At 39.0% G+C, this 18,041-nt stretch overlaps 1 protein-coding gene across 1 annotated transcript in view; it reads right to left on the bottom strand.

The window, feature by feature from the left end:
• The window catches only part of Npepps (aminopeptidase puromycin sensitive), a 71,362-nt gene that overhangs the window by 24,700 nt on the left and 28,621 nt on the right, over positions 1-18,041 (bottom strand). The window contains exons 5-12 of the mRNA XM_028754989.1: positions 14,896-15,003; positions 12,373-12,573; positions 11,757-11,853; positions 11,612-11,645; positions 10,725-10,839; positions 6,590-6,754; positions 4,903-5,007; positions 3,260-3,320 (exon numbers count right to left, since the gene is read on the bottom strand). Coding sequence (XP_028610822.1) covers positions 3,260-3,320; positions 4,903-5,007; positions 6,590-6,754; positions 10,725-10,839; positions 11,612-11,645; positions 11,757-11,853; positions 12,373-12,573; positions 14,896-15,003 — 886 coding nt within the window. The remainder of the gene's footprint in view (positions 1-3,259; positions 3,321-4,902; positions 5,008-6,589; positions 6,755-10,724; positions 10,840-11,611; positions 11,646-11,756; positions 11,854-12,372; positions 12,574-14,895; positions 15,004-18,041) is intronic.

Here is an 18,041-nt window from a genome sequence, read left to right as displayed (position 1 = left end):
ACCAACTGTTAGGTCCATCATACAGAGGCTCAAACAAATGCTCTATCCATAGTGGCACAACTAAGTAAATTCTACAAAAGACTGTTTCTGGGGACTCAGTCAAGTGCTTGCCATACTAGCACAAGATCTTGAGTTCAGATGCCCTTCACCCAGCACCCATAAGGAAACTGGGAGCATGGGCCAAGTGTGGCAGTGCACTTAATACCAGCAAAAGGGAGGCAGAAGAATGAGGACTTTTCTACGTTTGAGACTAGCCTGATCTATATAGTGGTTTCCAGGACAGCTAGACTATGTAGGGAGATCTTGTCTCAAAAACAAAACCAAAAAAATGTGGGGGGTGCGAGGGAAGCATTATAATCCTAGTACTAGGAAGCAGAGACAAGAGGGCTCCTGGTGGCAGAGACTGGCCTAATTGGTTAAGGTCCAGGTTTAGTGACACCCTTCCTTGAAAAAAAGTAAGGCAGAGAGCAACTGAAGAAGCCATTCAACATTGATCCTTGGCTTCTCCACACACACATACAGACAAAACACCTAGACTTTTTTTCTAAAACAAACTTAATCATTCTGATAAACAAGAAAATTAAAACTGATCATAAATAAGACAAGCAGGAACAAGTATAAGCTCATTAAACATTCACTGACAAACTTGTTGATATTCATTAGTCTAGGTTTAAATATATTCAATGTGAATGGAACTGAAATAAAACGAGTTTGGTTAAATTTCACTGGTAACAGAGGGAAAGCAGAATGGCAGCATAAACGTACGCCATGCTGGAAGGAAAGCAGATAAATGAAATGCTTGCTATGCAAGCCCGAGGCCTTGAGTTTGATCCTAGAAGCACTTAAAAGCTGAGGCTGTGGTGTGCATTGCAATCCCAGCCCTGGGGAGGTGGAGAGAGGCAGAGACCCAGGGCTTCCTGGCTAGCCATGCAAGCCTACTTTTTGAATCTTGGGCTAGTTAAAGATAGTGTGTAAACAGGCCAGGTCTTAGCCATATTTTTTAGAGAAACAATGAACAAATAAGTAATAAGTTCCATGAAAACATATAAGATGACAATTAATTCTTGTATAAAGTCAGGAGATTAAGTCACATAGAAAGATTCAATTGTAATAGATGTTTAAAAGGAAATTTTCAGACTTTGTGAAAACTCCAGTATTTGACAATGTGAACTGCTGTGCATGAGCGCGTCCTGCTAGTTTTGATTCTCTCTCTATAAAAAGTATTAACTAGGGGGCTGGAGAGATGGCTCAGTGGTTAAGAGCACTGACTGCTCTTTCAGAGGTCCTGAGTTCAAATCCCAGCAACCACATGGTGGCTTACAACCATCCGTAATGAGATTCGCTGCCCTCTTCTGGTGTGTCTGAAGACAGCTACAGTGTATTCATATATAATAAATAAATAAATCTTTAAAAAAAAAAAGTATTAACTATAATAAATACTTGTAAAAAAATGGTATGTAAAATTTGGGGATTGGGTTGGAGATGACTCAATGGCTAAGCACATAGAATTCTTGCAAAGAACCCAAATTAAGTTCTTAACACTCATGCAAGGCTGTTACAACAACAACACAGCTCCAGCTTTAGGGGGAATCTGATGCCTCTGGACTTTGGAGGAAATGTGTACTCATGTAACCATTCGCACACACAGGTACGTACACATAATTAAAATACTAAAAAAAATGTTAAATCAAAACTAGGGTGGAGCTTGTAGGTAAAAGCACTTGCTACAGAAGCCTAAAACCAGAGCTCTGTTCTCACCTTCAATGACAGGAGAGAATAAGCTCTCAAAAAGTGTCCTCTGACTTCCACATGTATGGAATGCACACACTGATGATTAAAAAACAAAAGCCCAAAAAAGACTAGGTGGCAACCTAGAAATGGCATCCAATATAGACCTTTAACCATTACAGCAAGTTCTAGGATAGCCAGGACTATATAAGGAACCCAATTTTCAAAAAACAAAATAAAAAACAAATAAATAAACAAAAAAGAAATTATTGACAGCAATATGTTCAGTAAGTTCTAAAACAACAAAGTACAGAAAAATAGAGAGATGACACTAAAAACATAAGCAAGAACTAAGGTACCCAGGGCAGGAGAGCTTACGAAAAGGCATGCAGAGGCAGAGACAGGCAATCTCTGTGTTCCAGACCAGGCCTGTCTACAGAGTGAGTTCTGGAAAGCTAGGGCTACACAGAGAAACCCTGTCTTATACATACATACATACATACATACATACATACATACACACACACACACATACATACATACATACATACATACAATAATTTTTTAAAAATTGAACAAGGAAGGAAGGAAGGAAGGAAAGAAGGAAAGAAGGAAAGAAGGAAGGAAGGAGGCAGGCACAGGCAGGCAGGCAAGAGAGAGATGATGCAGAGCAAATCTCTAACTTCTGGGTTAGAAAACAAATCATAAAGTTCTAACAGAGAGATCATAAAGTCATGGATTTAGGAAGAACACCGACAGGCAGTAAGTTTCTATAAGACAATGAAAAAGATCCATGGTAGCTTAAGCATATGAAGTGTCATAAATAGCTGGAATAAAAACAATAAATAATAGGTTTTGTAGCTCAAAGTTCAGTCCATGTCTTCACGCGCTGTATCTGTAACGAGTCATCACAAACGAACGGTCCTGTGTGGAATGACACTTTACCTCCAGCAGCCCATGGTCTGCTGCTGAACTCAAACTCAGGGCCTTTCTTTATGTGTATTTCTACTTCAAGTTACTCAATATGACCTCTGAGGCCAGAGTGCAGCTCAGTCTGGTAGAGCATGAGCACTGTATGCATAAAGTCCTCAGTGTGATCTCCAGCATGACAAAAATGGGAAAGCAAGGGGGTAGATAAAAATTAAAACAAGGAGCCAGGCAGTGGTGGCGCACGCCTTTAATCCCAGCACTTAGGAGGCAGAGGCAGGCAGATTTCTGAGTTCGAGGCCAGCCTGGTCTACAGAGTGAGTTCCAGAACAGCCAGGGCTACACAGAGGAACCCTGTCTTGAAAAACTAAAAACTAAAACTTAAAAAAAAAGAAAAAACTAAAACAAGGGGCTGGAGAGATGACTCAGAGATTAAGAGCACTGACTACTCTTCCAGAAGTCCTGAGTTCAATTCCTATTCCCAGCACCCACATGGTGGCTCACAGCCATCTGTAATGGGACTCGATGACCCCTTCTGGTGTGTGTGAAAGACAGTATACTAAAATATATAGTATAAATAAATCTTAAAAAAAGCAAAGATTACCTGTTGCAGCATTCTTTTGTTGGAACTTGGTTAAATACATATTCATTCCTTTCTTAAAGTCCTGAAAAAATACGATTTTAAATAAGTGAGTCAGATCTCAGAATTTATAGCAGATACACATATTAATCAAAAGTAAATATACTCAATTACTAAAATATCAGATATGTTGAAAGGCATGCATCCTTTTGAAGCCCATTAAGTTTTATCTAAGAGTAAAATTGTCTTCTACCTTTGCTTTTCAATGTGGTGCCTTATTTACTTAACAGTGTGGTGGGGTTTTTTTGTTTTTTAAAGATTTATTTATTTTATGTATGTGAGTATACTGTTGCTGTCTTCAGACACACCAGAAGAGGGCATCAGATCCCCCATTACAGATGGCTGTGAGCCACCATGTGGTTTCTGGGAATTGGACTCAGGACCTCTGGAAGAGCAGTCAGTGCTCTTAACCGCTGAGCCATCTCTCCTGCCCCAACAGTGTGGTGTTTTGAGAATGGTTCCCATAGGTCCCTATGTTTGAAATGTTGATTCCTAGTAGGTAGAACTGCTTGGGAAGGATCAGGAGTTGTGGCTCTTGGAGGAAGTGTGTTAACAGGTGAAGACTTTTAGTTTTGTTTTTTTTTAAACAATTAGAAAAAAAAAAAGATTTATTTTATGTATGTGACCACACTGTTGCTGTCTTCAGACACACCAGAAGAGGGTATCAGATACCATTGCAGATGATTGTGAGCCACCATGTGGGTGTTGGGAATTGAACTCAGGACCTCTGGAATAGTAGTGGGTGCTCTTAACCCATCTCTTCAGCCTTTTAGTTTTCAAAAGACTCTTGCAATTCCCCTCTGGCTCTCTCTGGCTAGTGGTTGTGTCTCAAGATAGTTCTTAGCCAGCAGTGGTTGTGCATGCTTTTATTCCCAACAATCACTTATACACCCAGCACACCGGAGGCAGGCCAACGCCTGAGTGTCTGGGTCCAACGATAGCCTGGTCTACAAAGTGAGTTTCAGGATAGCTAGTGATACACAGAGAATCCGTGTCTCAAAACAAAAAAGAAAGAGAGAGCTCTCAGCTACTACCCCAGTTCCTGCTTACCACATGCTCCTCAATAACGGTGATGGATTCCTATCCCTCTGGAACTGTAAATCCCATTAAAAGCTTTTTTCTAGAAGTTATCTTGGTCATGGTATTTTGTCACATCATCAGAAAATTAACTAATACAGATACTATGTGGCCTTGACTGGCTGCAAAACTGTGTAGAGCAGGCTGGCCACTGTCTCCCAGTGCTAGCCTTACATGTCCAACTGCTTGTAAGTTGTATAGCAGCTTCCTATTCTTTGTTTTGTTTTGTTCTTTTGAGACAGGTTTCTCTGTGTAGCCCTGGCTGTCCTAGAACTCACTCTATACGCCAGGCTGGCCTGAAAGAGACCTGCCTGCTTTTGCCTCCCAAGTGCTGGAATTAAAGGCATAAGCCACCAGTGCCCGGCTAGCTTCCCATTCTTACCACAAACATACTAACTTGTATATCATTCTTCTGGGAACCTTTAACAACCAATATAAAAAGAAATGTCAATAAACTAAAGATCACATCAAAATTTTATTCATACTTTAAAACTGTGATTTCATGATACAGGATTGGAATTATTATTTACCTTATCGCCAATGTAGTCGTGTAGCATTCGGATTACAGATGCACCTTTGCTATATGATATAGCATCAAATATCTCATCAACCTCAGACGGATGGCCCACACTGACCTGGCAGACAGTGTGATTCAGGGTTATGACAGGAAGCAGACAGCCTGTAACACTGAATTACATAAAAAGCCTTCTAGGAAAACCCTTCTATCTTATGATATTCTTCTTTTAACTTACTCATAAAAGTATGACAATCCTCAAAAAAAGTAAGAATAACTAACCTAAATAAAACAGTATATAGCCTTTCAAATTCCCTGTTATTGTTCACAGCCTAGATTCTCTCTTTTGATCAAAGTCAAGCTGTTAACGTTCCATTTATTCTTAAATGAAAACAATTTGATTTCTTCCACTAATATAATTTTATGTATACATACACACACACACACACACACACACACACACACACACTTATATATATTTATTAATAGTTTAAAACAGCAGTTCTCAACCTGTGAGTCACAACCCCTCTGGAGGTTGAATAACCCTTTCACAGGTGTCAAATACCAGATATCCTACATATCAGATATTTAAATTACAATTAACAGTAGCAAAATTACAAAGTGCACTGAAAGGTTAGGGTTTGGGGTCAGCACAAACCGGAGAGTCTGTTAAAAGGTGCAGTGTAGGAAGGGGGAGAGCAATGGTTAAAGACAAAGCAGGACTGTAACTCCAGTCATTCAGACACAAACTTATAACCCTCAAGAGCTAGCCAGGTATGGTGCTCACTCCTAGCTCTCAGGAAGCAAAAAGAGGAATATCGTCCATGACTTTGATGCCAGCCCAATCTACACAGTAAGTTCTAGGCAAGCCAGAGTAACAACATAACAAAATTCTATTTCAAAAAACAAACAAAACAACAACAAAAGAAAGCTTACGAGATGGCTTAATGGGTAAAAGAGCTAGCCACAAAAGTCTGACAACTTAAGTCTGATCTCCAAAACTTACAGTGGAATGAGAAAAAGAACCGACTCTCAGAAGTTCTCTGAAGTTCTCTGGTATCAACACAGACCGGGCAAATGCTCTCAACCACAGATAAAATAAGTAAAACAAAGTCAGAAATGATGGTGCACATCCATAACCTTGGCACTTGGGGGACAGAAACAAGTGGCTGAGTTGGGGGCCAGCCTGGTCTACAGAGCAACAAGGCTACATAGAGAAAAACCCTATCTCAAAACCCCCCACATACAAAAATAAGCAAAACAAAAAGTTTAAAAAAGCCCAATCTGTCAATAAAAAACAAAGTTTAAAAAAGAAAACAAAAAAACTTTAAGGATAAAGACAAGACAAACAGCAGACAGAAGCAGAGGAGCAGTGGGGACAGTGGCCTATGTACACAGAGAAGCGATGTGCACAGAGAACTTGTCTACAGCGGTTCTTGGAGCAGTCTAGAGTATTGCGCAATAGACTGCTTTCCTATTGGTCAATAAAAATACCCATAGTCCCTGCCTTTACAAAAAAATTCTTTATATTCCCTACCTTAAAGAGAAATGTTACTTAGAACTTAGTCTAAAAATAAATAAATAAATCACCCATGCAGGTGGTTTTTTTTTGTGGGGGGTGGAGGGGGCATTTCAGAATCCTAAACATCCTGAGACATAACAAATTATTTATTTCACTGAAATGGTTGCAAAGTATAGCTCACTTCAATAGGATGGCTGTTATCTAAGGCATCAAGCTCCTGGGCACGGGTGTAATCTGCAGAAACAAACTGAGTCCAGATATCATACTCTGGAAAGCAGTGGTCTACACAAAGATACTCAATCCAGGATGCAAAGCCTTCGTTCAACCAGAGATGAGTCCACCATTCCTAAAAAAGAAAAAGGTAGAAATGAGTTAGGGACACATAGTAACAGTCACTACATTACTGGGAAAGCATGTCTCCTTTCTATTGTACTTGAAAATTTGTAGTTTTGTGAAGTGAAATTGAACAAAATCCAGTTAGTAATGAACTCATATTTGAGGGGAAAAAAAAAGAGAATAAAAGAAATGGCGGCTGGCGACACTCTGATCAAGTACCATCTAGCTGTCAGACGTGAAAAGGAGGAAGGCATCCTAAATGCACCAAGCATAGAAAGACCAGGTATAAAATCCTCACTGTGTAAAGTTTAGTCTGAATCAACTATGGGGGTGCATTCCTTTTCAGAATTTTATTTATTTTTTCCATTTATATATTTTTATTTCATGTGCACTGGCATTTTACCTACATGCATGTCTTGTGAGGATGTCAGATCCCCGGAACTGCAGCTACAGACAGTTGTGAGCTGCCGTGTGAGTGCTGGGAACTGAACTCCGGTCCTCTAAGAGATCAGGCAGCAGTGTAAACCACTGAGCCTTCTCATCTCTCCAGCCCTACAGGGATATATACTCTTGTGATTTGAGAACATAAGAGGATGAGGTACATTTAAGTTGCAAAGTAAAACCTTGTTACCTAGTCCTGCTACCAAAAATTAAAAATTAAAAAAAAAAAAAGAAAGAAAGAAATTTGGTCAGGCATGGTATCACATACCTTAGTGCCAATACTTAGGAAGCAGAGACAGGTGGGCTCTACAAATTTTGGACCACCAGTTCTACATAGCAAGTTCCAAGGTCAGCCAGGGCTACATAGTGAGACCATGGCAACAACAACAAAAGAAATGTTGAGTCTCAATCTCCTTCCGTTACTGTCCAGCAAGAACAGTTTAGTTTTTAAATTTATTTTTGTATTTATATCTCAAATGCTATCCCCCTCACAAGAAAAAGATTTTTGAGTTTACCGCAAAAGGGCGTCAGGCTGGGCAGTAAATCAGAGGACTATTTGAACCCAAGAATTTCTCTTAAAAACCTAAACCAAACCACAGCTCTCAGGGCCAAATGAGAAAGGTGGAAACCATTCACACAATGACGGGGAGAACCAGTGACTTGGCTTTCTATTTCTAAATAAATAGAAATATAGTATATAAATCTAACAGAAATGTCAATCACAGCACCAAGTAACTCAAAAACAAATGACATTTAAGGATTCATGAAACAGAAAACACACATCTAAGAATGCATAGTGAGTTGAATAATGGGAATGTACAGAAATTAAGAGCCTGGTCTAGAAACATCAAATCTTCTGATTCCATTTGTACAGAGGTAACACTATTAAATATGTGAGGTTTCATTACAGAAATAAAGAATTTCCTGTATAATAGAAAAAAAAAACAGTGACATGAAAAAAAGTTTCAGAACTATCTTTAGGAAACATTGGTCTAATTTTCATTGATGTTGATTAAACCTCTTAGTAAAAGCAATATATGTATCCAAAACAAAGGCCACAGAATTTTTTGTTGAATAGTAAAAAGGTACACAGTTTTCAAAGATCAAATATTTTTAATGTTAAGTAATAAGGGCTGTTCCTCTAAGTGTCAATTAGGTATTAATAAGCCCCACTGAGACAAGCTAGTTCAAAGCTACTGAACACTAACCCTTTGCAATTTCAGTCTCTGAAACAATTGGCATATAATAAAGATAGTTACATAAGCTCAGAAAAAAGTTGTTTCAAAACAATAAGCGCGTATTTCCTTAGCTAAAATTTACTACTGGTAATAAACAAACAAACAAATAAATTTTCTCAAGGTTGAGCACAAAAACAATTGGTAAGAATAGCAGACTTGCTATATACCAAGAAAATACCGAACTAGGAATTGTAACACATAAGTCTAATCCTAGCACCCGTGAAGCAGAGGCAGGATGATCTCTGTGAGTTCAAGGCCAGCCTGGTTGGGTCTATATTACGAGCCCTAGGACAGCCAAGACTACATAGAAAGACTGTCTCAACACAAAACAAAAATAGGTGTAGTAGTGGCACATGCCTTTAATCCCAGTTCTTGGGAGGCAGAGGTGGGCAATCTGAGTTTTAAGCCAGCGTGGTCAACAGAACAAGTTCTAGTATAGTTCAAGGCTACACAGAAAACCTTCAAAAAATCAAAACTAGGACTGGAGAGATGGCTTAGCGGTTAAGAGCACTGACTGCTCTTCCAGAAGCCCTGAGTTCAATTCCCAGCAACCAGATGATGGCTCACAACCATCTGTAATGGGATCTGGGATCTGATGCCCTCTTCTGGTGTGTCTGATAACATCGACAGTGGATTCACATATATAATTTAAATAAATAAATCTTAAAAAAAAAATCAAAAAATACAAACCAACAACAAAAACCTCCCCAAACTAGAGGGAGAATAAAAATTTTTACACACATTTGAATGCAGGCATTAACTCATATAGTTCTAATGAAGCTGTATTAAAAATAAAAAACACTGGGGTTAGATAGATGGTTTAGCAGTTAGGAGCACTGAATGCTTCTTCCAGAGTACTTGGGTTCAATTCCCAGCAACCACACAGCAGCTCCAAGATCTGACACCTACACACAGACATATAGCCAGGCAAAACATCAATGCACATAAAGTAAACATGAGTTATTTTTTAAAAGCCACCTAACCTTTAAGAAAAGTTTTAAGCATCAGGAGAAAAGCGGAGGGGTTCATCTTCAGAGACTGACTTTCTTTAGAATGTCCTTAGCTAGGTCATAGTTGAAACACATCTTACTTTTTTTGCTCATTTCTAAGACACATGGACTTAACCAATATTCAAGTCAGTTTCAACTCTTTGGCAGCTTGTGGTGCTGTCAAGAAATCTGGCTAAGTCCAGCCTTCAGTTCTTTCAGGGCACAAATAAGTCTAATTCATTTACTAAACTCTGCATTTCAAAACACTGATGTAATGGGCTCCCACAGATAGAATTTTATTTATAGTAAAGGTGAAACATCAGGATTAACAGGTACAAAATACATAGTTACTGAAAACTCCAATTAGATAGTTAGAATTTTAGGTCAACTTTATTCTGCAGATTTTTAAAAATTTAGTTCAACTTTTTTTTTCCGTTTTTTTGAGACAGGGTTTCTCTGTGTAGCTCTGGCTGTCCTCGAACTCAGAAATCTGCCTGCCTCTGCCTCCCAAGTGCTGGGATCAAAGGCGTGCGCCACCACTGCCTGGCTAGTTCAACTTTATTCTGCATATTTTTAAAAATTTTACTTCAAACTCCACCTTATTTTAGGCAACTACAATAATGACTCACATAACTACTTTTTTGTGTTTATATAGTTCAATTTGCAAACTATACAACAAAGATAACTTAAGACACTAGCTAGCCTGGAATCTTACTGCCCGGCTCATTCTTTTCTTCCAAGACAAATTTTTCTCTCATCTAAATTAGAATTTTAACATTTCCTATTTGCAAACAAACTGTAGTTATAAAATATTTCCTGTTAAATAAATGGTCTCATCTCTGTTCTCATAAATCTCTCTCTTCTCTCTTCCCTTATCCCTTCTAGATGCCAGGAAACCTAAGGGCCTGAAGCATGTTGGACAAGAACCTAACCACTGAGCTAGCTGCACAGCCCTGATAAATCCTTTTCAAAACAGACCTTTTAAAAGAAAATGGTTTTGCTTTTGGATTTTTTTGTTATTTTGTTTTTGTTTTTTTTTTTTGTTGTTGTTGTTGTTTTTGTTTTTTACAAGACAGGGCTTCTCTGTGTCGCCCTGGATGTCCTGGAACTCACTCACTTTGTACACCAGTATGGCCAGAGATCCGCCTGCCTCTGCCTCCCGAGTGCTGGGCTTACAGCACCACCAGCACAGAGCAGATAAGAAAGTGTTTAATCTTTGGCATAACATCATAGCCAAATTTGAGAGTGTGGCCAAAATAATGTGCAGCAGGACACAGATGGATATATTTGAGCACTTAAAAATATTAAATACCATAGTAACAAGATTTCCAAACCATTGATGGGCGAGTTCATGTCCCACAACCAGAGCAACCCACTGGCGTGATGAAGAACACGAGTTTTTTGGATCAATAAGCAATGCCGTCTCCCTGTGTTTAAAAAAATAAAATAAAATGGTAAAAGCATTTCAATAAAAGCAGGCATAAATAAAGAAGTGAAGGAGGTTCAGGCAACAAATCGATTGTCTTTATATTAGGCTTTAGTAATATCAAGTAAACATTTTCTCAGCAAATGTAAGAGAAATAGGGTCCAGAAGTCTGTAGACTACTTTGATAGACTATGTACAAGAGAATATCAAAGATGTCCAAGTTTATCATGTGCTGCCTGGTGACTAGGAAGACTGCTAATCAGAGAAGACATGAAAAAGTTGCAGCAGAAGACAGTCTAAAGTCTCAAAAAGGACACTAAGCAGGCTCTACAGAGCTCAGCTCATCCAAAGGCAACTGAAAATGGAAGGAAAAATTGTTTACAGACTCAGCTTCAGAACTTATGCAACCCACATGTTTGTATTGTGCTGACAGCCATGTAAAAATCTGCCTAGAAAACACAGAATCAGGGAGGTCTTCACATTGGGCAATAGCTATGTAACTCTTAGGAAAAAAACACACTGAACATGACTCAGCCAAAAACACAGCTAAAAACGCTACAAGTGCCAAATGCTCCCTTTAAAAATATTATACCCACAGATAGTAGCACCAGCAAGGGAAGTCCATCTGCATGCTTCAAATATTCATGAAACTCAGGAGAGCCAGGAAAAATTTTCCCAGAGCATAAAGCAAAAGCCACTCAACTGTGAATAGAGTGAAGCCCTTATGAAATCAGTGATTTGAAAGAAGACAGGGTAATGTGTCATTAACATACCTATAAGTAACAAGGCCCCAGTTCTCCATGGCACCTTCATAAAATAAATATAAACATTTATTGATATATATGCATACTTTTCCTCAAAAATCACAAAATTCAAAAAAAGTCATACAATTCAGCAATAAAATGAAATTTACTTTACCAGCTGCAAAGTCAGCAATAGCAATGAGATCAATTTTAGGTAGAGGATAAGGAACATTGAAGTAGTCTTTATAAAAAGGCAAGGTTTTAGCAGCAACCTAAGAAGTACAAAAACAAAAAAACAAAAAACAGCCTATGAATACTTTAAGTCACACAGAAATCCACAAAGGAAACCTGTTATCTTAACCTGCCAAACGATCTTAAGCTTCTACAAACGGATCCCAGGGAACCCTACTTCCTTTGAAGACTGTTCCCTACAAATGTTGTCACTGATCTAACTCTAGCTCATTTATAAGAAAAATAAATTCTGTTTTTATATTCTCTCTCTTTTCTCCAGAGCAAGAGGTTTGACCTCACAACTTCATACACTGTGAGACCCTATCTCAACACAAACTCTCCCACTACCCTCAGCCCCGACTTTTGTATTTTCTGGATCATTATCTTAGAAAAAAATGTTAATGTGACATGGATGTCATATCCAAAATTCTAGTAAAAGTGAAATGAAAGTATCAAAACAAGTTTCCACTAAATCACAACTGTACTAATAACTGATCAGAAATGTAAATTCCCCAACCTGGAGTTATACTGTTGGAACAATCCTCTTCAAGGACATTTACCTCTAGCGCAAATTTTCCTTGCTCTGCTTTGCCAACAGGGGTGTAAACACGGACACACACACCATCTTTTGACCTTGTTTCTACAAAGTCATATTCACCCACAACAAATGCCACCAGATACGTAGACATAACGGGTGTTCGAGCGAACTTCACTTCCACTAAATTTTCATCATCAGGATATGGTTTCCTGTCAATTACATTCTTAAGAGAAACAAAAACAGAAAACAAGAAAAATTTAAGGAGATTTATATTGGTGTTTTAGAGTAAATACTAGGTGAAAACCTATAGGCTTAAGTATTTTTTCCCTTTCCCTTTCTTAGAATGGTATTTTAATTAAGTTGTAATATTACGAAGGTTTTTGTTCTTAGAAGAAAATTTTCCTTCAGTGGGATGGTGATGGTGCATGCCTTTAGTCCCAGCACTCAGAAGGCAGAGATGGAGAGATCTCCAAGAGTTTGAGGCCAGTCTGGTCTACAGAGCGAGTTCCAGGACAGTCAGAGCTACATAGAGAAATCTTATCACAAAACCAACCAAACAAGTTCTTTTCTTCTTTCCTTTTTGAGACAAGGTCTCGGTAACTATGTGTCTTTGGTTGGCCTGGATCTTGCCATGTAAATAGGTTAGCCTCTAACTCAAGAGATCCACAGTGCTGGGATCGAAGGTCTGTACAACCTTGCCTGGTTGTTGATAAAGTTCTTACACTAAGAAATTGAAAGCAAAGTGTTAAAACACCTAAGAACTTACTTAAATAACTTTTCTTGAATAGTTTACATGGCAAACACTGGAATGCTTTGCTTCAGTTTGTTTTTTGAGATAGGGTCTCACTACGAAGTTCTGCCTGGCCTTGGACTCTAGAGACCTACTTGCCTCTGCCTTGCTCCCATGTGCTGGGATTAAAGGCATGCACCACTACCCCGGGCCTGCATTAAGAGGTTTCAGGGGCTTTTTTGTTTTTTGTTTTGTTTTTTAAAAAGACCTCAATACTTTTCAAGTAAAAATAAGGACAAGATAAAGTAAATTAACAATAGAAATGGAATCTTTCATCTTAAAGGGTATTAGTGAGTCCTAGATCTCAAATACCATGTCCCAAAGCTCTGGGAAGATGTGAAACTTCACCTTTACCTATGGAATTCCCAAAGGTTTCTCTGTATAACAGACCTGGCTTTCCTGGAACTCACTTTGTAGACCAGACTGGCCTCACAGAGATCCACCACCACAGTCTGACACCACAATCCAGTGGCTCCCAGTGTCTTTTTTTTTTTTTTTCTGTGTTGCTGGTTTTGCTATCTCTCAGTTTCTTAAGACTCTATCCTTTCTTCCAAGGAAGCCCTGTTGGTATTTAAGAGACAGACCTCAAATTCATTTACACTAACATGTAAACGAGTGGTTCATGCAGTGTATTGGTTCCTTCCTAGGAATGGGTGAGAAGACAACGGCATTTCCACGGGACTCTACCCACTAGTAAGTAGGCAAGAGCTACATGTTTTTGTTGGTTTTGGCCTATGGTAAAGGGTCTTTAACCCAGCTGGTCTGTTGCCCAGGCTAACTTGAATTTTCAGCAATTTTTCTGCTTCAGTCTTTCAAGTGCTGGGATTACAGGCAAGAATCATCATGCACAGCAAGCTAGTAGCTCTTACCTCTCCAGTCAGAATCTAAGCTCCTGGCTACTATTTATTAATCTTAAACAAGGTGGTCTTAGACAATAAAGAATGAAAGCTTATCTTACTTATGAATGAGATCAATAACAATAGTAAAGAGCATATTTGAAAATACAATCAGCCAAAAACCTAAATACACTTTTTAATACAGCTATCACTTCTATGACTTAATGAGAAAGCCAAGATACTCTTATTGCAGGTTATTTCACATATTAATGTTCCTTATTTATTTCCTTCAGTTTTAAAAAGTAGATTAAAAAGGCAGCTCATGGACACAATCCTAGCACATGAGAAGGTGAGGAAAGAAAACAGGTATTGAGTTCAAGGCCTGTTTGAGCTACAAAGTGAGTAACAGGTCAGTCTTGGATACAGTGCACTCTGACTTAAAAACAAAACCACCCCTCCCAAAAATAAAAAAAGAAAGAAAGAAAGAAAAAGAAAAAAAGAAAAAAGAGAAAAAAAAAAAAAAGCCGGGCAGTGGTGGCGCACGCCTTTAATCCCAGCACTTGGGAGGCAGAGGCAGGCGGATTTCTGAGTTCAAGGCCAGCCTGGTCTACAGAGTGAGTTCCAGGACAGCCAGGGCTACACAGAGAAACCTTGTCTTGAAAAACAAAACAAACAAACAAACAAACAAAAAACAAACAAACAAACAAACCACACAGTAAGAATCTTGCCGGACTGTGGCTCTCTTAGGGGAAGTTCTTCCTTGAAGAGGAGGAAACCATCAGACCTACTAAACGTAAAGGAGACCAGGAGCGCGGCTCCTATTTGCTGTGAGCACTACACTAGCTGGTTTCACGTCTCCTAGTTAACCAAAAGAGCAAACACACCAGAGGGTATTACAAGTTTACCAGCACATACATACCATATTTGATAAAGCCACTCTGTCTTTAGGCACAACCAGCGAGATATCAAAAGTTGCTTTGATAGCAGGCTCATCCCAGCAAGGAAAAGCCCTTCGGGCATCAGTGGCCTTAAGGAAAAAATATAAACTCATATAAATACCATTGAATTAACCTCAGAGATTGTTTCATGAAATCATCGCCGTTTTGCTATTGTTCATTAGTCAATTATTTCCCTTTTTTTTTCTTCCTTTTTGTAAAAATTGTGTTTAATGAGTGTTTTCTCTGAAAGTATATTTGTATGCCAAGTTTGTGCCTGGTACCCTTGGACACCAGAATAAAGCATCAGATGCCATGGACCTAGAAGTACAGATGGTTTTGAGTAGCCATGTGAGTGCTGGGAATTGAACCTGAGTTCTCTTGAAGACTAGCCTGTGTTTTTAACCTCTGAGCTCCCTCTCCACCTCCTTCTTTTCTTTCTTTTTTTTTTTTTCAGGATTGAGAATTAGAACCCAGGCCCATGTATAACAAGCAAGGCCTCATCTACTCATCTCTATCCCCAGGCTTCAACTATTTACTTTCTACTCTGCCAGGTAACGAGCTAAGTGCTGACTACAAAGTAAATAGTGCTGCTACCAATGTCACATTAGCAATTATTTGTCACTATTCTGCTGCAGATCATGACTAAGTTACTCGTACTAATACTTTTGCTTTTATTAAAATATTTTAACATTTCAGATTTCACATGAACAGCTTTACTAATACAGCAGACACAATCCGAAGCAGACCATTTAATGCCATGCTGTAAGGATACAAATCAGGGAAAATAGGAGATAAGGTACCTCTGGGTTTTATTTTAAATTAACAATAAGCAATACAGTAATAAAAACATGTTGGGTAATATAATAGATAAGTAAAAATATTCCCAATCTCTGATGCACTCTGTTCTTTATCTAGAATGAGAATAAACACAGGTGCTCTATAAATTCAAAACAGGCTGTTTATTTAGTGGCTTGTTTGTATGGTACACATCAAGCTCACTATCTGATCTACTTAGAGATAGCATTCTATAAAAATTAAAAATGGGACTAGGGAGATAGCTTAGTCAGAAAGTGTACACTGTGCAAGTAGGATGAATTAAAGTTTGATCCTTAGTTTGATGGTGGTAGTATTTGTAATTGCAGTCTTGAGGAAACAGGTAAGAAGATATTGGGGCTCCTTGGCCAGCTAGTCTAGCCTAATTAAAACTCTTTTTCTTGGTTGTGTTTTGAGACATCATTTCTCTGTGTGCCACCATCCAGCGCTAATCTTGATTTAAAATAATAAAAATTAAAAAGGTAGGCTGTTGAAATAGCTTAGCAGTTAAGAGCACCTGCTCCTCTTCTAGAGGAAAGAAAGAAAGAAGGAAGGGAAGAAGGGAGGGAAGGAGGGAGGGAGGGAGGGAGGGAAGGAAGGGAGGAGGAAGGGAAGGAGGGAGGGAAAAGAAAAAGTAGGGGCTAGAGAGATGGCTGAGCAGTTAAGAGCAATGGCGATCTTCCGGAGGACCCAGCACCCGCATGGAAGACCACAATCATTTATATAGCTTGAGCCCTGGGGATCCAAAACCCTGTTCTGGCCTCCACAGGCACTATATACATGTGGCACACAGAAATACAAGCAGGCAATACACCAATACATATTAAAAAATAAATCAATTAAGTAAACAAACAAAAACCCAACTGTTTGCTCTCCATGCTAACTTTTAAAGACTGATAGATTCTGGGGGAGGAACAGTCATTGCTTTCAGTTGTATGTCAAATGATAAACCCATCAGGCTCTAATAGATACTTTCAACCCCATGGCCACACGGTCAGTCCTGGTTAAAACTAGAAAGTCAGTGCTATAGAAATGGCACAGAGATTAAACACATGTATTGCTCTTGGAGAAGACCTGATTCAGTTTCCAGCACCCATGCTGGGGGCGTCACAACTCCCCGTAACTCCAGAGGAACTGACACCTCTCCTCTGTGGGTATGTGAACCTGCACACACAAAAATCACTCACGCAAGTATGCAAGCAAACATAAAAGAAAGTTTAAAATCACATATGTATACAAAATCTGAGTCACCAAATAAAACAAAAAGGCAAGAATGTGAGAAAGAGAACTGGGTATATGTCTGGAAGGAAGATAAAAGAGGGGGAAATATGCTATATATGTGTATGAAACTGTCAAAGAACAAATTTCATAATAATATTTTAAAAATACCACAAAGCCAGTCAGACACTGTGGCACACACCTATAATCCCAGCACTTGGGAGGCAGAGGCAAGCGTATCTCTGTGAGTCTGAGTTCAGCCTGGTCTATATCATGAGTTACAGGACAGTCAAAGCTACATAGAGAGATCTTATCTCAAAAAACCCCAAAGGTGTGAGGTTTTTGGACAATTGGGGAAGAAAGCTAAATCAAAGAAAATCTGAAGCCAGTGCAGTCATTAGCACCTAGCACCATGTCTTGAAAAATAAGGAAATCAAAGACTTTCTGCTCACAGCCCAGTGGCTGGATGCCAAATCCGCCAATATCAAGAACAAGGATTATGCCGGCGGTGGTGGTGCACGCCTTTAATCCCAGCACTCGGGAGGCAGAGACTGGCAGATTTCTGAGTTCGAGGCCAGCCTGGTCTACAGAGTGAGTTCCAGGACAGCCAGGGCTACACAGAGAAACCCTGTCTCGAAAAACCAAAAAAAAAAAAAAAGGAACAAGGACCATGTGAACTTCAATGTTTGCTGCAGCAGGTACCGTTACCGCCTGGTCATCACAGATAAGTAGAAGGCAGCAACGATAAAACAGTCCCGGCTCTCTGGTTTGCAGTGAAGGAGTTGAAATGAACCAGACTGGTGCATTTGACTATTAAAAAAAAAAAAAACCTGAAAAGTCAATTTAAAAAGAAAAAAAAAGTAGAGATAGACTGTAGCTGAGATTGTAGGATAACTGCAAAGAAACATGCATATATAAACGTGTATTTTTGTTTTGGTTTATTTTTGGTAGAGTAGCACTATGTAGCCCTGGCAGCTCTCAAACTCACTATACAGCCTAAAACAACAATAACAACAAGAGCAAATCCAACAGTAAATTTCATTACCTGGGTATGTACACGCACATGAATATACTATCATTACCTGGGTATGTACAC

Source organism: Grammomys surdaster, unplaced genomic scaffold (assembly GCF_004785775.1).
Source record: "Grammomys surdaster isolate TR1022 unplaced genomic scaffold, NIH_TR_1.0 126048, whole genome shotgun sequence".
NCBI classification, from domain to species: domain Eukaryota; kingdom Metazoa; phylum Chordata; class Mammalia; order Rodentia; family Muridae; genus Grammomys; species Grammomys surdaster.
This window is presented reverse-complemented; position numbering and strand designations above follow the sequence as displayed.